The 22,724-nt window shown below is 43.1% G+C and overlaps 1 protein-coding gene across 7 annotated transcripts in view; it reads right to left on the bottom strand.

Annotated features, from left to right (window-relative positions):
- Window positions 1–17,053: 17,053 nt before the first annotated feature.
- MRO (maestro) overlaps window positions 17,054–22,724 on the bottom strand; it is a 31,806-nt gene continuing 26,135 nt past the window's right edge. For 3 of the 7 annotated variants that reach the window (XM_023207458.1, XM_023207461.1, XM_023207459.1), the window contains 2 exons: window positions 22,007–22,114; window positions 21,287–21,340 (listed from right to left, as the gene is read on the bottom strand). In XM_023207458.1, the coding sequence (XP_023063226.1) occupies window positions 21,287–21,340; window positions 22,007–22,114 (162 nt within the window). Of the gene's footprint in view, window positions 21,341–22,006; window positions 22,115–22,724 lie in introns of all 7 variants that reach the window. The other 4 variants (XM_031934553.1, XM_023207462.2, XM_023207463.1 and 1 more) reach the window with 3 other exon arrangements.

The raw sequence follows: 22,724 nt of genomic DNA, 5'->3' as shown, positions 1-22,724 counted from the left end.
TACAAACCCACGGTTGGGCTCGGTTTTAAAAGATCTTTTCTAAGATTCCTTGGGGAACAGAGTTCCATCAAAGCCACTCTGAAGGCCTATGCAGAAATAATTATTCTTGCTGTACTTTATGCAAATAATCAGGCCAAGTATAAGACTGAAGTCTGTTTTGGAAACCACTCAGTTCTATCATAATTTTTTTTTTTTTAACAAACATGAACACCAAAGAGAGAGAAATCATGTTCCAGAGCTTATCAAACTTATTGTACATCTGTCATTAAATTCTAAACTCATTAGCTGTGTTTAAGTTTTTGCCTACATTTTAGACTAACTCTGCTTGTTCCTGTGAACCTCCCGGCAATCTCTGGTTGCAAGTCAGAAAGAACAGGAGGGATGGGTAATGTAAAAATATGGATCAATATTCTAGTTCCAAGCAATTATTCTGCAAATCCTGCCAGGTGGGAATAAGTAGGATCACTTGGAGGTTCCTTTTTGGGAAAGTAAGACCAAGGGAACTAACCAAAGCCAAGCACCATGCACCCAAATCCTAGCAAACATAACTATAGCTACCGGTTATCTGGGTGTTTCACATGACATCCTTTCCTCTCCCTTGTTGGAGGAGGACTCAGTTCCACAGTTTCACCTTGGCATTTGGCTTATGATAAGGAGCCCATACAACCCCTGCTGAGATATATTTTTTGTCCCAGACTCAATTCTAAGCTTCAGGTCAAAGCCCTAGAAAAGAAAACTGGATCTGAGGGATCCAGAGACAAATAACAAGAGAGGTTAAAAGGTACAGTGCAGGTGAGCATGGCTGATTCCTGCCGATTAAGCCAACCCCAAGCTTCCTGTTTCATGGATAAAGGCCACATTAGCATCCATAGCATAAATGAGATCTAGGGAACTCCAAGGCTACTGACATGACAGTAGGGGGATAGAGGCTTAGGTGAGAGCGGGTAATTCCTATTCTCTAGGTCTTCCCTGCTTCATGGGTACAAACCGTTTTGGCACTCATGGCGGAACCTGCCAAGGTTACTGGGACTCGGGAATGCAAGGATGGAAGAGGGAAAGAGGGCACTCTTCCCTCTCCCTCATGTACCCCCGGTATCTGCTAGGAAGAGAAGGGAATTAGGGATACCTGCTCTCCTCTTTCTAGATGGGTAGCCATTCATCTTCAGTCTGTACCCCTTTCAAATGCATCCTGAACGCTTGAGACTCCTTTAAAAAACACCTTCTTTTTCCTTTCTTCTCTTTAGTTCTCTCTTCGCTGATAGGTAATTGTGTTTCCATACTATGGAACACTCCCCTCGGATGCATCCTCCAAGGAAGTTGGAAGACAGGAAATATTTACAACCCAGAGGAGCCAAATGAAAAAACAATTTCTGTGCTAATCAGATTGACACAAGGTCTCAAGAAAGACGATTTAATTATGTTCTATTCATAAGACCTCTTTGTATTTTCCTGCAGCTCAAAGCAAAAAGATAAGAACTCTTGCTAGCTTCATTCCAGAACCATTGTTTACCCATCTAATATATAAGATCTGATATTTGTGTAAATGTCAGAATTTGTAAAACATAATTTAGATAATTGTGGAAAATCAAAATGTGGCTTGTGCAGAGGATAGTATATTCATTTTCTATTGCTGTGTAGCAAATTACTACAAATTTAGCAACTTAAAACATCATCCATTTATTATTTCACAATTTCTGTATGTCAGGAGTCCAAGCATAGCTTAACTAGTCCTCTGCTCAGGGACAGAAGGCTGCACCCAGTGTGTTAGCCCGGCTGCCTCCTCATCTAGAGGCTTGAGTGGGAAAGAATCTGCTTCCAAGCTCATTCTTGTTGCTGGCAGAATTCATTTCCTTGGACCCTATGACTGAAGTTCCAGGGTTTTTGTGTGCTATCTGCTGGAGGCCACCATCAGATCCTAGAGGTCCCCTGCAGTTCCTAGAGACTACCTACAGTTCTTCTATGACATGGCCACTTACTTCATCAATCCAGCAATAGGAATGTCTCTAACACCTTTGTCATATTCTGTTGGCTAAAAGCAAGTCACATGTTCTGCCGACATACAAGAGAAGTGCACATTAGATTGAAAGACCGGACTGTCAGGAGTTAGGAAAACCAGGCTTGAATCACAGACTTTCTGTTCCTGGGCAAGTAACTGAACTTCTAACCTCAGTTTACCTATGTATGAAATGGGCTAATTGTCATATTTTAATTAGTATGTTTTCAACTGCAGGCAAATGACCAATTAAACACAATAATGAGAAATTCATTTTCTTTCTTTCTTTTCTTTCTTTTTTTTTTTTTTTGAGACGGAGTCTCGCTCTGTCACCCAGGCTGGAGTGCAGTGGTGCGATCTCAGCTCCGCCTCCTGGTTTCAAGCGATTCTCCTGCCTCAGCTTCCCAAGTAGCTGGGACTACAGGTACCCGCCACCACACCTGGCTGATTTTTGTATTTTTAGTACAGATGGGGTTTCACCATATTGGCCAGGCTTGTCTCGAACTCCTGACCTTAGGTGATCCACCTGCCTCGGCCTCCCAAAGAGTTGGGATTACAGGTGTGAGCCACCATGCCCGCTGAGAAATTTATTTTCTTACAGCAAGAAGTCTGGAGATAGGAGAGTTTCAGGGACTGTTAATCCAAACCTTCAATGTCTTTAAAAACAATTTTACTGTTGTTTTGTTTAATTCTGCTCACCTCAAGGTGCTGAATTTTGTTCTCCACTTTGTGCCTTCACAGTTGCAAGATGGGATGGATACAGCAGTTCTCAGCATTATACTTTCAAGTAAACAACATTCAAAGACAGCAAAAGGGAACAGTGGCACAGAAAAAGTATTTGCTCTCTCTCTCTCTCTTTTTTTTTTGGCTGAGGTTTAAATTTTTTTTAAAGAGTTTTAGGTTTACAGAAGAATTGAACAAAAAATACAGAGAATTCTCATTCACTTCCTTCTTTCCCCTATCCATTCCCCTATTATTAATATCTCGCCTTGGTGTGATACATCTGTTACAGTTGATGAACTAATATTGATACACTATTATTAGTTAAATGCCACAGTTTACATTAGGGTTCACACTTTGGTTTGTACTGTTCTGTGGTTTTGACTAATGTATAATGGCATCTATCCATCATTACTGTATCATAGAGAATAGCTTCACTGCCCTAAAAATTATTTGTACTCTACAAGTTTACCCTTTTTCTGTCTTTGCTAGCCCCCGGCAACCACCGATCTTTCATAGTTTTGACTTTTCCAGAATGTTATATACTTAGAATAACATAGTATGTGGCTTTTCAGATTGGCTTCTTCCACTTAGCAATATGCATTTAAGATTCCTCCATATCTTTTCATGGCATCACAGCTCATTTTTAAATTACTAAATAATATTTCGTTGCATGATGTACTGTAGTTTGTTTATCCATTCATATATATTAGGGATATTCTGGTTGTTTCTAAATTTGGCAATTATGAATAAAGCTGCTATAAATATTTGTGTTAAGGTTTTTGTGTAGGCCTAAGTTTTCAACTCATGTGGGTAAATACCTAGGAGTGTGATTGCTGGGTCATATGTTAAAACTATGCTAGCTATGTAAGAAACTGCTAAATTGTCTTCCAAAGTACCTGAACTATTTTGCATTGTCACTAACAGTGAAGAAGAGTTCCTGTGGCTCCACATCTTCACCAGCATTTGGTGGTGTCAGTGTTTTGGATTTCAGCCATCCTAATAGGTATATAGTGATACCTTATTCTTTTAATTTGCAATTCCTTAGTGACATATGAGGTTGTGGTTGGAGCCTGGGGTTTCTGAAACTATGATTATGGGAAGTGGAGTTATTGGTGATAAGGTAAAGGAAATACCAACAAAAGTGGCTGTTTTGGTGGCTGTCATGGGGTGGGGAAATGTTAGTGGAGGAGAGAAGGCTTAAGAATTGAGAGGCAAACAAAGACCAATTAAAAGTAAGAAACAGGCTGGGCGTGGTAGCTCACAACTGTAATCCCAGCACTTTTGGAGGCTAAGGCTGGCGGTTCATGAGGTCAGGAATTCGAGACCAGCCAGACCAACATGGTGAAACCCCGTCTCTCCTAAAAATACAAAAATTAGCTGAGTGTGGTGGCACATGCCTGTAATCCCTGCTACTCAAGAGGCTGAGGCAGGAGAATCTCTTGAACCTGGCAGTCGGAGGTTGCGGTGAGCCAAGATCGCACCACTGTACTCCAGCCTGGGCAACAGAGTGAGACTCAGTCTCAACAACAACAACAAAAAGTGAGAAACAGTGAGAAATTTATTTTCTTAATAAAGTTCAGATTATCAAAGAACAAAATTTCTACCAACTAAGTTTCAAAGATCTAGTTGGCTTTTATTAGACCTCATCTCTACAAAAAAAAAAAAAATCCAAAAATTAGCCAGGCATGGTGGTGTATGCCTATAGTCCCAGCTACTTGGGAGACTAAGGCAGGAGGATGGCTTGAGCCTGGGAGGCGGAGGTTGCAGACAGCTGAGATCATGCCATTGCACTCTAGCCTGGGCAATAGAGCCAGACTTTGTCTCACAAAAACAAAAATGTAAAACTTTGTTGCATCAAAAGATACTATCATGAAAGTGAAGAGACAGACCACAGAATGGGAGAAAATATTTAAAAATCATATATCTGATAAAAGTCTAGTATTGGGAATATATAAGGCACTCTTACAATTTAGTAACAAAAAGACAACCCAATATTTTAAATGGGCAAAGGGCTTGAATAGATATTTTTCGAAAGAAGATATACAAACAGCCAACAAGCACATAAAAAGATGCTCAATATCATTAGTCACTAGGAAAATGCAAATCAAAATCATAATTAAATACCACCTCATACTGACTAGAATGGACATAATTTTTTTAATGGAACATACATGTTTGTGAGGACATGGAGAAGTTGGAACACTTGTACATTGCTGGCAGGAATGAAAAATGGTGAACCACTGTGGAAAACAGTTTGGTGGTTAAACATAGACTTACAATTTGACCTGGCAATTCCACTGCTAGATATACACCCAAAAGACCTGAAAGCAGGGATTCAAACAGATACATGTATACTGATGTTCATAGCAGCTTTATCACAGCAGCCAAAAGTGAAAACGATCTAACTAGTGTTCATCAACAGGCAGATGGAGACAAAATGTGGTAAATCCATGCATGGAAATATTCTCCAGCATAAAAAGGAATAAAGTACTGATGCATGCTACAATGTGGATGAACCTTAAAAACATGTTCAGTAAAAGAAGTCAGACGCAAAGGCCATATATTGTATGACTCCATTTATAAGAAATGTCCAGGACAGGGGAACCCATACAGACAGAAAGCAGATTAGTGGTTGCTAGGGACTAGGAGGAAGGGGAAATGGGGAGTAACTGAATAAAGGATACAGAATTTCCTTTTGAAGTGATAAAAATGTTCCAGAACCAGATAGTAGTAAAGGCTGCACTAAATTATTAATGTACTAATGTCATTGAATTGTATACTATTTTTTTTAGAGTCTTGCTCTTTTGCCCAGGCTGGAGTGCAGTGGCATGATCTCAGCTCACTTGCAACCTCTGCCTCCCAGGTTCAAGCAATTCTTGTAGCTGGGATCACAGGTGTGTGCCACCATGCCTGGCTAATTTTTATATTTTTAGTAGGGACGAGGTTTCACCATGTTGGCCAGGCTGGTCTCAAACTCCTAACCTCAAGTGATCCACCCGTCTTGGTCTCCCAAAGTGCTGGGATTACAGGTATGAGCCCATAATCAGTGTACGTTTCAGCCTAGCCTGAATTGTTGCTTTTAAATGGTTATATGATTAATTTTATATTATGTGAATTTCACACACGCCTCCTCCAAACACACACACACACACACACACACACACGGAAGGGGCATGGCATGATTCTGAAACAGTGGGGGGAAATTAGCCAGCCCAAGAAAGCAGGGAGAGGTGCTTCCCTTGGAGTAGCCCAAGCCAAGGTGAGTGGACTGGCCTGGGGCACCTCAGCAGTGGAAAGATACACCTGTGGCCAGAGAGATACAGGAGGACAGAGGCTACTGCTCCCATATGACAAGGCAGTGTAATCCTTAGGCGATTAGTACAAAGCACATCAAAAAGCTTCCACAAATACCCATTTAAAGACTGGAGATATGAATGAAAAGAAATTGCATGCCTTTGCTATGAAGAGTGATTCCCTCTGCTTCCTCTGCAACAGAACAAAGCCTTCTTTGCTGTGAGATTTCCAAGTGTGGTCTGGAAAGTCTAAACCTGTCTGTTGAAAGAATGGCTCTTAGAGGGTGAAAAGAAGGGATATTGTCGCCCTCCTCTGGTCACCGAGCAGCTTTGGTGTCCCCCTTCTGACTGACACGGCCACCACTGCGGTGAGTGCAGAACCCAGGGCTGGAGATGTTTGGCAGCCAAGGTCCCAGGGCTGTGAAGGCAGCTGGCCCTCCACTCCCACCTCACCCCTCTACAAATGCTTTCTCAGTTACTCAGGAGGTTGAGGCGGGAAGATGACTTGAGCCCAGGGGGGTGGAGGCTATAGTGAGCCATAATCAAACCACTGTGCTCCAACCTGGGTAACAGAACGAGATTCTGTCTCAAATTAATTAATGATATAAATAAATTTTTAAAAATTAAAAAGGCAGCATGTAGACCAGGCATGGTGGCTCACACCTGTAATCCCAGCACTTTGGGAGGTCGAGGCAGTGGATCACTTGAGGTCAGGAGATCAAGACCAGCCTGGCTAACATGGTGAAACCTTGTCTCCACTAAAAATACAAAAATTAGCTGGGCATGGTGGTGCACACCTACTTGGGAGGCTGAAGCAGGAGAATCGCTTGAACCTGGGAGGCAGAGGTTGCAGTGAGCTGAGATCGTGTGATTACACTTCAGCCTGGGTGACAGAGTGAGACTCCATCAAAAAAAAAAAAAAGCATATATTCCAATGTGCTTATAAGTGCATAGAATATGTCTGGAAGGATAATGAAGAAACTAGGTAATGTGAAACTGGGTAGTACGATTTTTCTGGGGAGAACTAAGGGACTAGGAAGACAAAGGCACACTTTAGTCAACACCCCCTTTTTGATTGTGGTAAAATATACATAATATAAAATTTACCATTTTAACTGTTATTAAGCATACGGTTCAGTGGCACTGAGGACTGATATGGTTTGGGTGCGTGTCCCCGTGCAAATCTCGCGTAATCCCCAATGTTGGAGGTGGGGCCTGGTGGGAGGTGATTGAATCATGGGGGCAGATTTCTTCTTTAGTGCTGTTCTTGTGATAGTGACTTACTGCGAGATCTGGTTATTTAAAAGTGTGTAGCACACCCCGCCCCCGTACCCGACTCTCTTTTCCTCCTGCCCTAGCCTTGTAATATGGGCCTGATTCCCCATCACCTTCTGCCATGATAGGAGGTTTCCTGAGGCCTCCCCAACCATGCTTCCTGTAGAGCCTGTGGAACTGGGAGCCAATTAAACCTCTTTTCTTTATAAATTACCCAGACAGGTATTTCTTCATGGCAGTGTGAGAACAAACTGACACAAGAACATTCACATTGCTGTGTAAATATCATCACCACCCAGTTCCAGAACTGTTTCATCTTCCCAAAGTGAAACTCTGTACCTATTAAAAAAGAACTCCCCATCCCCGCTCCCCCCAGCCCTGGAAACCACCATTCTATTTTCCATCTCTATGAATTTGACTACTCTAGGAATCTTGTTTAAGTGGCATCATACAGTATTTGTTCTTTAGTTTCTGTTTTGTTGTTTTTAGCATAATGTCTTCATCAATACACTTTGATAGATTTTTAAAGCTCTTAGGGAGCTTTTCTAAAAAATATTAATACCCAGATCTTACCTCTAGAAAGTCTGATTTATTTATTTATTTATTTATTTATTATTTTATTTATTTATTTATTTTTTTGAGACAGAGTCTCACTCTGTCATCCAGGCTGGAGTACAGTGGCGCCATCTCAGTTCACTGCAACCTCCACCTCCCGGGTTCAAGCAATTCTCCTGTCTCAGCCTCCTAAGTAGCTGGGACTACAGGCACATGCCGCCACACCCAGCTAATTTTTTTGTATTTTAGTAGAGACGAGATTTCGCCGTGTTTCCCAGGCTGGTCACGAATTCATGAGCTCAGGCAATCTGTCCGCCTCGGCCTCCCAAAGTGCTGGGATTACAGGCGTGAACCACTGCGCCAGGCCGAAAGTCTGATTTTATAAATCTGCGGGGCAGCTTGGGCATGTGGATTTTTAGGTGATTCTAAGGTTTAGCCTGGACTGTGAACCGCTGCTCACTCCCAAACCAGGCTGTGCACCAAACTCACCAGGCGCTTTTCAAAGCTCACCCTCACAGACTCCCTTGTCCTACCTCTGACCTACTCATTCAGAATGTTCAGGAATGTGCAGTTTTAACCACCACTCTGAGGGATTCCTAAGCAACCAGCTTGGCCTGCGCTGCAGAGAAGCCCCCAGGAAGCCGTGTCCTGGATAAAGCTCTGGCTTTGGATACACTGTAAGTGCAGCCTTTTACCCAGCTGCAGTGCTTGATGCACACGGGGCGCTGTCCCCACCAAGTACTGAGGAAACAGAATAAAAAATAATTGCTAATCAAAAAAGAAGTTCCTAATTTTAAAAATAGTAATAGGCCTGATGCGGTGCCTCACGCCTATAATCCCAGCATTTTGGAAGGCCGAGATGAGTGGATCACTGAAGGTTGGGAGCTCCAGACCAGCCTGGCCGACATTATGAAACCTGGTCTTTACTAAAAATACAAGAATTAGCTGGGTGTGGTGGCAGGGGCCTGTAATCCCAGCTACTCAGGAGGCTGAGACAGGAGAAGCACTTGAACCCAGGAGGCCGAGGTTGCAGTGAGCCGAGATCACACCATTGCTCTCCCGCCTGGGCGACAGAGCAAGATTTCATCTCAAAAATAAAAATAAAGGCCGGGCGCGGTGGCTCAAGCCTGTAATCCCAGCACTTTGGGAGGCCGAGACGGGTGGATCACGAGGTCAGGAGATCGAGACCATCCTGGCTAATACGGTGAAACCCCGTCTCTACTAAAAAATACAAAAAACTAGCCCGGTGACGAGGCGGGCACCTGTAGTCCCAGCTACTCGGGAGGCTGAGGCAGGAGAATGGCATGAACCCGGGAGGCGGAGCTTGCAGTGAGCTGAGATCCGGCCACTGCACTCCAGCCTGGGCGGCAGAGCAAGACTCCGTCTCAAAAAAATAAAAATAAAAAAAAGAAAAAGAAAAAGAAAAGTAGTAATAACAACTATTTTCACACTCACCTGTGACAGTCTTGGTTCTAGAATGATTCTACTTAGGGAGGGAGGTACAGGAAGGGACAGTCTGTTTCTGGTAACCTCACATTGAATGAGTGGGCAGAAGCAGACCCAGTAAGGACCTTACCCTCAACCGTACGGGCCTAGTGGGCTCCATACAGCAGCTGAGGGCTAGGAGAGGCATGTAAGTGCATTGCCAAAAACACTCACCTGTACATTCTCTCCCCATTCCTGCACCCATCAGTCATTCTAGAGATAGCTGCTGCTTCACGGGCAGCTGAGGGAAGAAGAAAGAGGGGCGTTCCATTCTGCAGCTTCCCCACCAGTCCCCTCCTGTTCAACAACCCTCCCTGTTCCCACACACACCATTCGGTAACCTCTTGGTTTCTAGTCCCAGCTGGCCTTGTCCCAATTTGCCCAGGACTGTCCAGTTTATTACTGAAAGTCCTGTGACCCAGGAAAACCCTCAGTCCTGGGCAAACTAGGGTGATGGGTCCCTCAGCCTGGAGGGGAACATGGTTAAGTTTTCAACTTTGTGAGAGGTGACATAATAATGCATGCAGAGTCGGGGCGGGGGGCGGAGCGGCCTTTGAACAGATTCAGTTCCCTCAATTTAAGATCCGCAAAATGAAGCCCGGGGAAGAAGAGCAACCTGCACAAGGTCACAGAGCTGGTGGCAGGGACACAGTGCCCCAGCCTGGTTCTATCCCCACAGGTGCCAAAATGACTTAGCCGATATTTTCCCAGGGGCAGAGGGACAGATTCGTTGAGCTTTCAGGCGTTTTCTTGCACTACCAGCCCCGGCCCCCAGTTGATGAGGCCCACCATGCGACAGGGCTATGACTGTCCCATCCGAGGGCAGGAATTTCTGCCTCTGCCAATGATTTAGCTTTCTCTTTTACCTCCTTCCTCCTTGCTCCCCCCACACCTCACGTTACAGAAAGGAAACTACTGCAGTAGCTCTTGCCCACCAAATCCCCATCAGAGCCACCCTCATTCTTGGAGGGAGCCAGTAAGCATCGTAAAAAAGCATTATGAAAATGTGCTTTCTCAGGATCCCTGCTCAAAATCTCTTCCCACCTGCCTGGCTATTTATTTATTTATTTATTTATTTATTTATTTATTTATTTATTTTGAGGTGGAGTCTCCCTCTGTCACCCAGGCTGGAGTGCAATGGCACGATCTCTGCTCACTGCAACCTTCACATCCCGGGTTTGAAAGGTTCTCGTGCCTCAGCCTCCGGAGTAGCTTGCCTGGCTTTTCAAATATACGCTAGGGCAGCACTATATGAAAAGGAATATAATGCAAGCCACAAACATAATTTAAAATTTTCTGGAAGCCACATTAAGAAACACTAAAAAGAAACAGATGAAATTAACTTTGAATATCTTTTATTTAACCTGATATATTAAAATATTGTCATCTCAAAATATAATAAATATAAAACATTGTTAATAAGATATTTTTACATTCTTTTTTTGATACTAGGTGTCCAAACACCAGTGTGTATTTCCTTTTTGAGATGGAGTCTCGCTCTTGTCGCCCAGGCCAGAGTATAGTGGTGCGCTCTCAGCTCACTTTCACCTCTGCCTCCCAGGTTCAAGTGATTCTTCTGTCTCAGCCTCCCAAGTAGTTGGGATAACATGCCCAGCTAATTTTTTTTTTTTTTTGTAGTTTTAGTAGAGACGAGATTTCACTATATTGGCCAGGCTGGTCTCAAACTCCTGATCTCAGGTGATCTACCTGCCTCGGTCTCCGAAAGTGCTGGGATTACAGACATGAGCCACCATACCCAGTCTTCCAGTGTGTATTTCATATGCTTACAGTACTTCTTAATTTAGACTAGCTATCTTTAAATTACTCAGCAGTCACATGTGGCTGGAGACTACCATATTGGACAGCATACACTAGAGGCCCAGGAAACTATGCAAATATCCCCTGCAAGGATCCTGCACAATCACTGCACACACACACACACACACACACACACATACATATTCTAGAGACAGAGTCTTTTCTGTCTTCCAGGCTGGAATGCAGTGGTGCTATCATAGTTCACTGCAGCCTTGACCTCCTGGGCTCAAGTGATACTCCTACCTCAGCCTCCCAAGTAGTTCGAACCATAGGCATATGCCACTGGGCCTGGCTAATTTTATATATATATATTATATATAATTATATAAAATATATTTTTATATAATTATATATAATATATATTGATTATATATATATATATATTTAGACATGGGGTCTCACTGTGTTGCCCAGGCTGGTCTTGAACTCCTGGCCTCAAGAAATCCTCCCGCCTCAGCCTCCCAAAGTGCTGGGATTACAGGTATGAGCCACCACGCCCAGCTTCACTGCTCACATGTAATAATCCAACAACTCTGTCTCCTTGGAGGTCAGGGTGAACAGGGCCCTCAGAAAACAGAATGTGGAATTATTGGTTATTGACTACAGCAGAGAAAAGTCAAGGCCAGGCCAAAAAGAGCAGGTTCACAGAGGGCTGCTGCCACCCTCGACTCTGGGCAGGAGTCCCCCACGCTGGGAGCTCTCCGCCTGCTCCATGGTATAAGGCAGCAGGCTAAGGGGCTGCAAGGGGTATATACGGGGCTGAGGGCCGCTGGTGAAAGGGAGTTTCAGAAGGGGGAAATGAGAAGGGAAGTCGCAGGGCTCTACCGAGAAACAAGGAGTGCCACACGCATGCGCCATCCCCATGAAGCAGAGGCCTCCTCTGGCTGACGTCCCTGTCAGCCTGATCACAGCTAGAGCACCTGTCTCCCAAGGAACATTCCACAGCAGCTGAAGAGAGATGTTAGCTCATGCCAGGCCAACTGTGCAAGCGGAATCTTTCAGACAGTCCTTCCAAATGAGGGTCCCAGGCAAAGATCAGCAGTTCTTAATATAGAATGCCTCCTCATGTAGATCAAAAGAATGCAAAGGTCCTGGTGAGTCTCCAAGGCACTGAGTTCTTAAGAATGTAATTATGGAGTGGAAGAAGCTAAGTCCCTAGAGTCCAAAAGTTAGTTATCAAATTGTAAGTGCTGAGAGAGAGAGAAGAAAGAAAGGAATCCTGGCTAGATTGGACTATTTGTCACGGTGGGATGGAAGTGGTTTAATCGCTGCTTTGCTGGATTTTCTAGCACTCCTTGAAATACAGGTTCCTTGATAAGTAGTGTGTATTTGGAAGACTTTCTGTTTCTGCAAAAGCGTTACTCAAACCCTGTGCACGCGCGCGCACGCGCGCGCGCACACACACACACACACACACAAATATGTACTCCCCAAATTTTTGGAATCAATGACACCTAACAGTGTGGAAGACATAAGCCAAAGAAATATGCTTAAATTTGGTAATAAATGAGTCTCATGGCAGGAGGGAGATGTACAACAATCCTAATTGACTATGTAAATACAACTCATGCTGTTAAATTGTTCTAGAGAGGGCACAACAGCATGAGGTATTGCAGTTCTTCCAGCAGCCTTCAAACCTGCTGTAACAGGCTATGAGCAGATAATACCCCAGCGGCAGAGCATGAAGACTAAGCTGAATAGTACATGTTCCCCTAACAGAGCTTACCCCAAGTGAAAGGGCAAGGGATGTGCTTGATAGGCTCTGGGGGTGGCTATGTTCACAGTGGGGAAGGAGGGGTTATGTTTTGAGATGAGAAATGATTTCCACCCCATCACCACACACACCCTGCATGAAATCCTATCCTATCCAAACCCTCCATTGGGAGAAACCAGCTGAGATATCTTGCCCACTGCCTTTCTGCAAGACTCCACATGTCACAGAGGCTGGATTTACTCCACTCAGTGGAGCCAGGGCAGGACCAGAAGTGGGGAAAGCACAGGAGTGAACTAGAGACTAGGCAATGGCTTTGCCTGTCTGTTTGTTGCTTATTTTTAATGATTTGTTTAAAGCCCATCCATGAAAATTACTGACAGTATTTCTTCAGTTAAGAGATCATCATGAACTGCTGTCTTATCTAAAGGACTTTGAAAGTAGAAGCTCTAAAGTTCAACTTCCTGCCACAGGCTGCCTGCCATTGGCCACACCGCAGGCTCCAGCTCCAGAAACACACAGAAGCAGAGAGGGCAAGATTTGAACACCGCTTAGAGATGGATGAGCCAACCCCACCAGCTCAGACTCCTCCCCATCCTGTAGCCAGCTGGGGGCAGTCACACAGCCAGTTGGAGACAGTCTTGCATCAATGCTGGGGAAACCGGAAGTTATAGGTTTTAATTTCTTAGGCAGACCTCATTTGTTCACATGTAAGTCTCCATCTTATTTAATGAAAAGCCATCTTATTTAATGGCCAGCCCTTACTTTTGTTGGGAAAGGTAAGAGTGAGCAGGTTAATTGTCAAGTCCTGGAATAATCACAGATCCAGGTAGGGCAAAGGTCTGTTAAGATTAAACAGATTTAACTATGCATATTCCATTACCTTCATAATAAAACCCTCTCTTTGTTTACTGATAGTTAATGGTAGGACACCAGACATAAATATAAATCATTTAACCATGTAAATAAGCAAACCGTGTTTACTATAGGAAATTGTGTTTGTTCCCTTAAGTCATAAAATTTTTATTTAGGAAATTGAATTTGTTCCCTTAAATTGTAAAATAAGCTCACTAGCTTTGAATTAATTTAATCCACCACTCCGCACAGTGTGTAGATCTTACTCATCAGAAAAATCTTACATTCCTAGACTTCCTCTTCTCAGGCTTGTTGGGAGCTAGTAAATCAACTGTCACTCTAGTAGATTTAAATCCAAACATATAAAATTTTCATTTTTCCCTAATGGAGTTTAATTAGTTTTTGACTTAAACTTTTTTTTTTTTTTTTGACGGAGTCTCACTCTGTCACCAGGCTGGAGTACAGTGGTGCAGTCTCAGCTCACTGCAAGCTCCGCCTCCTGGGTTCACACCATTCTCCTGCCTCAGCCTCCTGAGTAGCTGGGACTACAGGCTTGCGCACCACACCCAGCTAACTTTTGTGTTTTTAGTAGAGACGGGATTTCACCATGTTGGCCAAGATGGTCTCCATCTCTTGACCTCGTGATGTGCCCACCTCGGCCTCCCAAAGTGCTGGGATTACAGGCATGAGCCACCCCACCCAGGCTACTTAAACTTGATCTTACTATTAGAGTAACTTAAAGGAAAAGAGTCAGGTTTTCCACAATTTCTGAATGTTATTCTTTCTATCATACCAAAAAAGTTTGGATATAACTAAATTGTACAAAATAAATAGGTGTTAAACTTGTAAACTGAATCCTATTTGACATGTAATGGGTACTTAGTATCTGGAACAAACAACTTTATGCAAAATAATGCATCTACCTAATCTTATTGAGTTTATATTTTTAAGATATTTATGTATACTGATTACTTGGTGCTTTTATTTTTTATTTATTTTTATTTATACTATTTATTTATTTATATTATTTTATTATTATTTATTTTAAATTAAAATCTGTGGCACCTGGCCACAAGTAGGCTGGGCACAGTGGCTCACACCTGTCATTCCAGTACTTTGGGAGGCCGAGGCGGGCAGATAGCTTGAGGTCAGGAGTTCAAGACCAGCCTGACCAACACCCCGTCTCTACTAAAAATACAAAAATTAGCAGGCGTGGTGGCTTGTGCCTGTAATCCCAGCCACTTGGGAGGCTGAGGAAGGAGAATTGCTTGGACCGAGGAGGTGGAGTTTGCAGTGAGCAGAGGTGGCGCCACTGAACTCCAGCCTGGGCAACAGAGCAAGACTCTGTCTCAAATAAATAAATAAAATGAGATCTGTGTTAACATCTTATTTCATTCTCTCCACCCTTCACCTTGTATAAATAGGCTCCAATCATGAGTGGCTACCATGCAAACAGGAACACTCCATTTGGGAGTAATGTTCCACAGTTTACACAGGCTGTTTCATCTGATCATCAGTCTGTTGTGCTGTGGGTTTTACCTCCACTTGACAAATGAAGACCCCAAGGCTCTGAGAGGTTATGTGACTTGCTCAAGATAACCAGCTAGTAAATGATAGAGTCAGAGTGTAAAGCCAGGTCTTCTGATACCAAATGTAGTGTCCTTTTGGCCGGCATGATGTCACATTTGAGAACTGAGCTTCTCTCCTCTTCCAGCGGCTGGTTATACCTGCTGATGCAGTCAGGCCGGCATGTTGAAAAGCTTTGGATTTCTGATCACATTTTTGCTGTGGCAAAGGCATGTGCCTCTAACAGTGTCGCTTAGGAAATGACATTTTTAACTCTCTGATCTGCATTTCTGAAAAACAATTTCTTCTTGCAGGGAGACATTTGGGCCATTACCTAGTTAACATTTGCAAACTGCTGTAGGAAAGCCATCTGCTTGAAAGGAACATGATTAATAGCATCACCCTCAGAAACAGAAGGTGAGGTGTTAATTATTAACAAGAGCTTGCTTAAAAGATACAATACGGAATTCTTGGCCGGGCGCGGTGGCTCACGCCTGTAATCCCAGCACTTCGGGAGGCCGAGATGGGCGGATCACGGGGTCAGGAGATCGAGACCATCCTGGCTAACACGGTGAAACCCCGTCTCTACTAAAAAATACAAAAAACTAGCCGGGCGAGGTCGTGGGCACCTGTAGTCCCAGCTACTCAGGAGGCTGAGGCAGGAGAATGGCATGAACCCGGGAGGCAGAGCTTGCAGTGAGCTGAGATCCGGCCACTGCACTCCAGCCCGGGCGACAGCGTGAGACTCCGTCTCAAAATAAATAAATAAATAAAAATAAAGATACAATACGGAATTCTTAACAGAGCTGTTGGGAATATTAGGATGGAATGAACAGGATCTATTGAAACCATCTCAAGAGTGTAAAAAGGCACTGCTCCCGCTCTGAGCAATCACAGCACCCGAAAGGGTGGAGTGTGGGAAAGAACCACGTGCTATTCTCATTGTTATGATTCTTATCTTTGTAAAAATTCCAAACCTATCACGTGACAGATTCCTACTTGGTCAAAAAGTCAGCATTTGCAACTCGATGAATTCAACCAATCTTTACTGAACACCCATGTCAGGCAAGGCTCAAAGCCACATTCTTGGAGAACTAATAAAGGATACGGAGGCTATCTCCAGGACTGGTGGATCAGGGTAACGCTCAAATACCAATGGACCTGTCTGAAGACCTGGGCAGCTTCAAGAAGAGCAGAACTACTGTCCGGAGAGTGTGTTAGGAACAAAAATAATTAACATTTCCTGAGCACCTTCTATGTACCAAGAGTGCTCAGTGTGACTTAATTGAATCTTTGCAGCCCAGCAATTCTATGCATTGGGTTATCATCTCCATTTCACAGATCAGCACACTGAGGCTTGATGTGCTGATTTGCTCACACCTGGCTAAATGGCAGAGCCAGGCTGCATCCTCCTAGCAGCTCTGCTCTACCTCTGAAGAAAAGGGCATTTGGAATCAGTCCAGGAAATGGCTGATAGAAACAAGGAACTGGAAAGTATTCCAGACAGTAGGAAATGAGGAAGCATCATGGGAAATTCTAGGTTGGTGTTTATTATAAGGAATCTTAGAAGTCTGGCTTGGGAGTCTGTGCTTAACTTGGTAAATAATAGGTGTCTTTGTGTATCAAATCATCTCTCCTCAGTAAATTAGGATGTGTTGGATTTATCTAGAACCCAGGGTTTTTCTGAAACCATTTAACATGTAAAAAAAGGAACAAAAGATTTACTCTACTGTGGTCAGACAAAATTAATGTAAGTTCAGTAACATAAATAAAATGATAATCAATCATAAGTCACTTTATTTGTCATCAAGTTATATTATCAACAGGTTATTGTCATCAACAGATTAAAACAAAATGTCTCAAAAGGACAAAGGCAAACACATACTACCGAGAGTAAACAATGACCGTCCCAGGCTTTCCAAAGCATATATGTCACTTACACTCATGGACTTTTTTTTCATTTTAAAAGGGCACTTTTGCATGTGTTTTATAACTATAAAAGTAAGACATGCTCATTGCAGCAAATTAGAAAATGCAGAAACGCACAAATATCTGTCTTCCATACAACACTAACTGCTACCTACCCTACATAGCTGTTGTTTCTCGCTTTCAAAACACTCCAGTGCTTTCTTATAACATGTCAAGCGTTCCCCCAATTAAGTAGTCTATTGACTAGAAGTTCACAGGCTTCTGCTCTCATTGATTAGCAGAATTGGTCACACCTGTTAGATTCTCAGCCCCCTCCTTTGTCATTTTCTCTCCTCTCTCTCTACCACTACCCTCTCCCCTTTAAGAAAGACCTATCTCAGCCTGATGCAGTGGCTCATGCCTGTAATTCCAGCACTTTGGGAAACCAAGGTGGGCAGATCACTTGAGGTCAGGAGTTCGAGACCAGCCTGGCCAACATGGTGAAACCCCCGTCTCTACTAAAAATACAAAAATTAGCTGGGCATGGTGGCAGGCACCTGTAATCCTAGCTACTCAGGAGCCTGAGACAGGAGAATCGCTTGAACCTGGGAGGTGGAGGTTGCATTGCAGTGAGCCGAGATCGTGCCATTGCACTCCAGCCTGGGTGACAGAGTGTGGCTCCATCTCAAAAATAAAAATAAAGAAAGAAAGACCCATCTCATGGGTGCCAGAGACACAGGAGACCAAGCATAGGTCTACCCTGAGCACTTGCATGGGGGGCGGGGCACTAACACTCCTTTTTTCTATCTTTCATTCAACTGCTCAATAAGGTTCAAAATTAATATTCAAAATTAAGAAATGTCAAAACATTACCTTTGGGTTGGCATTCAAATAAACACGGGGAAGGGGAAACTTGAAATGCACAAGCATAAAAGTAACTTGTACATTGGTTATAAGGAATGAAATCGATGACTCTTACTTGTCAAAATGGGCTCCTTCCAGGAAGGAGTGACAGCTTCAGATGACTTTCTGACATTTTTCCCCCTTATCAACATTCATTTACAGAGTACTTTTGCCGTCACCGGGGAGATACAAATGATGTACAAGATAGAGCCCTGCCTTCTTCCGTAGTTTCAATCTTAACAGAAAAAAAAAAAAACCATAAAAAGACATATAGGGAAACAAACAAAAAAAAAAAAAACCTTTCAGGTAAGATATAAGTGGTATAATATCGCTAGAATGTTCTGGGAATTCAGACTCGAGCTCTCCCCGACTGGGGGGATCAGGACTTCCACCTAGGCGTTGGAGTACAGATAAGATATACATATGAAATGTGTGTGTGTGTGTGTGTGCATGTGAGTCCAGGTGGGTGTGCACAGATGAGGGGACTCAACACAGAAATAGCAGAATGAGCCAAGGTGAGGGGGTGTAGGAGACCAAGACATGTTGAGAGAAGAAAAAAGACCCACACTTGGCTGAAGCAAAGAGAGTAACAGAAGAAAAGGAAGGTTGAAAGCCTGAAATGGCAGACTGAATGTTGGACTTTATTCCCTCTGCAATTTGGGAATTAAGCAAATGTTCCTTAATCACATGGCCAGGCCCTGTGATAGGTATGGTGAGAAACAGAAAAAAAACAAACAAAACAAACAAACCAAAACAACATGGTCCCTTGCTCTTGCCACCAAATTTCATGATAACATAAATTTCTGGAAATAGAATTTAAACTCAAAGAGAACTTATGAAGAGCAAAACAAAATTAGCCAAGATAACAGTTAATAATGAGGAATCTTCTTTGGTTACTTATTGCTGTGTGACAAATTATCCCAAAGTTTAATGACTTAAAACAACAATCATTTGATTCCTTGTTCATGCTTCTGCAATTGAGACGGGCTTGACAGAGACGCTTGTCTCTTTTCCATATGGTATCAACTGGAGTAGCTTCAACGGCCAGGGTCTGGCTGGAAGGGACAACTTGTGTCATGTCTCTGAGCTTCAGACTCTGCTGTGGGTTGGGTGTCTCCATTCTCCTTCACATGGTGATCTCAGGCACTCTCCTTTGATCCTGGCAGTTCAACTTCTTATGTGGCAGCTGGCTTCCCCCACAATTCAAACGAGGAAACTGCCAGGGTTCTAGGCCCAGCACAGTGCCATTTATCACAATCTCCTGTTTAAAGCAAGTCACAAAGGCAGCCCAGATTCAAACAGAAGAGACTAAATAAGGACATGAGTATCAGCAGGCATGACTCATTGGGGGCCACCAAAATAAAAGGTTACTGTGAAATCTTAAAGTCAAATAATGCAACCACATCTTCCGCAATTTTAACCAATACAGTGACGTTAACTGCATAGGTTTTTCTACTCTATACCACGTAGCTCCACCAATCTCACCTTATCCCCACCTTTTTGAATGCCAGCCACATGCAGTCATTTCTCAGACCACTCACTGATCACTTAATGGAACTGCATCAAGTTTAAACCAACCTTGCAACAAAATTTCGAAGAGGCCAGCATCCGGGGAGCAGGTGCTGGGAGGGGCAGGGGGCTTACAGCTCAGAACCACCCATACCCTCTTGAGCCTGTGTCCCTCCTAAAATCTCTTGCTGTCATGTTCTTCAGATTCAAAACAGGAAGGAAGAAAATCCATTCCTACCTGGCACTTGCCACTCCGTCTGCCATCTCCCACATCCTCATCTCGCCTAGGCTTCTCCTCACTCCCACATCTGTGTCACACCACCCTGTCCCTGGGAGCTACAACAGAAAATTGAGTTCCTGGTTCTCAGAATGCCGTTTAAGATCCCGCTGTAGTTTTTATAATCTCTTGTGTTTTAAATTGTCTTGAACAAAACACTCTGGGTGTGGCCTGGATACTGAGTTCAGGGGTGGTACCAGAGTTTCTATAGAAGCTTGGGATGCAATCTGGTTGGAGGGAGGGTGAGCGGGACTAAGAGATTTTTCTTGTGATTTTTACGAGTGATGTGACTCCTCAGATAACTAGGATTGATCACCAAAATAATTGGCATTAGTAGCCAAAAAGTAATTAATAAAAACATACACTCAGCTCACATGAATTAACAAAAATGTATACTTAGTACATATAAAAGCAAAAGTTAACTGGGCTTAGTAGAGGAGCAGAAGCAGAGACGTTCGCGTTTGTTTTGTTTTTAACATTTCTAACCATCCATCAGTTATTCCACAGACAGGCAGGATGGCATGGTTATTGAGTATGGGCTCAAGAAATCAGACCGTACGCATTTGAATTCCAGCTCCACTGTTTACTGAGTTATCTGGGGCAAGTTACCTAATTTCCCTGTGTCTTACCTTTCTATCTATAAAATGAGAACAATAGTAGTACTTACTATCTCATAGGGTTGTCACAAGTATTAAATAGAACTTACAAAAAGCACTTTGACCACATCCACTAAATTGTAAGCACTCAGTAAGTGTTACCTACTATTGTTATCCCTTAAGTTATCCTGAGCGTGAGGATTTTCAACACATGCTTTATATATTTTTTTCTCTCTATAAATTCTTGTTTCGGATGATCTTGAAAGCAATGACTGTTTACAATTATGAGACGCTAAAGATACACCTGCAAGCCACCTTCTTGGTATCTTGGCCAACTTTAAATAAATCTTGGCAAGAAAAGGTATCAATAGCAAATACACCAAAAACAAAAACAAAAACCAGAAAAAAAAAAAAAAACAAACAGAAACAAAAACAAAAACCTTAAGGTAATAAGTATTCTCCTAAGCCTCAGAAATTGAGTATTAAAAATAAAAGCTAGGTGACAGAGATGAACCTAAGAAAAAGCTGAGAAATAAGCACTGAATCTATATACACTTGGAATGTTTTAAAGAAAGTGTGTACCTGCTCATCAAATTTGTATGGGGAGGAAATGAAATAAGTAAAAGCAGTCTAGAATTTTACTTTAGATATAATCATACAATTCCATGTATTATTTTTGCCTTTGATTGCTCTCCCAGCACCCTCTTTTCCATTACAATCCCAAGAGGCAAGCAGAAGAGGCATCCAGTGAGATAAAACAGGGGAACACGATGGCTCAGCAATGCACTCACGTAGAACCATTTCCTTGCTGCTCTGCGCTTACAGAATTTTATTTGCGTAGAAGAACTGCAGGATCTCTGGATGATAATGGCTCTGAAAGAAATTAGCAAAGGTATGCATGAGGGCGGGATTCAGCAAACTTCCTTGACTATATAACTAGTAGGCAGTGGTCAGTGCAGGGCACGTGGATAAGCAGGAGAGGTGGAGGCATCACCTGCATCCAGCTAGTGACCTGAACTGGAACTGCCAATATATCTTGTGCTTGATCCTCTAGGCGTTTTGTCATTTATGTTGTATGATGGCTCAATTACAATCAAAACATAGTTGGCCTGGCCGGGCATGCTGGCTCACACCTGTAATTCCAGCACTTTGGGAGGCCGAGGCAGGCAGATCACTTGAGATCAGGAGTTCAAGACCAGCCTGGGCAACATGGTGAAATCCCATCTCTACTAAAAATACAAACGTTAGCCGGGTGTGGTGGCACACGCCTGTAATCTCAGCTACTCAGGAAGCTGAGGCATGAGAATCGCTTGAACCTGGGAGGTGAAGGCTGCAGTGAGCCGAGATGGTGCCACTGCACTTGCTCTGGGTGACAGAGCAAGACTCTGTCCAGAAAAAAAAAAAAAGAAAGAAAAAAAACATAGTTGGCCTGAGTCATTTTATGGGGGGTATCTCTTTCTTGTGCTTGGCCACCTTCTGTGTTAACCACCAGGAGGGCAGGGACCGGAAGAGAATTGTCTCCTATCCTGGCTCACTCACCAGCTGCCGGTAGAGCTTAGTGTTCCTTTGATCTTCTTCACTCTGGAAGCTGTATTCCTTCCTTAGTTTCAGATATGGAGAACAGGCTCGAAATGTTGTTTTGCAAGCCTGAGAAAAATAATGTTACTATTTTATTTATTAGAGCATTCTATAATCCCAAGCAAGGAAAAGTATCCCAGAGGATTGCACCCAATCTGTGGTCAGGGGGCCACTGAAAGTGTGAAAGTAACTTCCAGGTAGTTTCAACATTTGAATCTTAAAGGATGTGTACTTATAAGATGGCCATGTCTATAATTTGGGGACTGGTGGGAAGGGCATAGCTTTATAGTTTAGCACAGCCCTTGTTATTATCTCATCAAAAGTAGTACTGGATTCCGAAATTTAATTTCTGTCTCAGTAACTTAAAGAAGGCTAGTGGTTTGGTAGAAAGCTTTGCTCCCAAATGGTTTGAAACGTTCACCAAGTCCCACTCCAAAGCAGGCCTGAAGTTGATCCAACCTTGTAAGGACACATTTTCTCCAAGAATAAAACAAAACTACCAGAAGAAATTAATAAGTCATGGGTGGAGCCAGGCGAGGTGGCTCACGCCTGTAATCCCAACACTTTGGGAGGCTGAGGCGGGTGGATCACCTGAGGTCAGGAGTTCGAGACCAGCCTGGCCAACATGGTGAAATCCCATTTCTACTAAAAATATAAAAAATTAGCAGGGCATGGTGGC

The sequence above is a fragment of the Piliocolobus tephrosceles genome, chromosome 18 (assembly GCF_002776525.5).
Source record: "Piliocolobus tephrosceles isolate RC106 chromosome 18, ASM277652v3, whole genome shotgun sequence".
Taxonomy (NCBI): domain Eukaryota; kingdom Metazoa; phylum Chordata; class Mammalia; order Primates; family Cercopithecidae; genus Piliocolobus; species Piliocolobus tephrosceles.
Note: the sequence above shows the minus strand (reverse complement) of the source record. Positions and strands in the feature narration are given on the sequence as shown.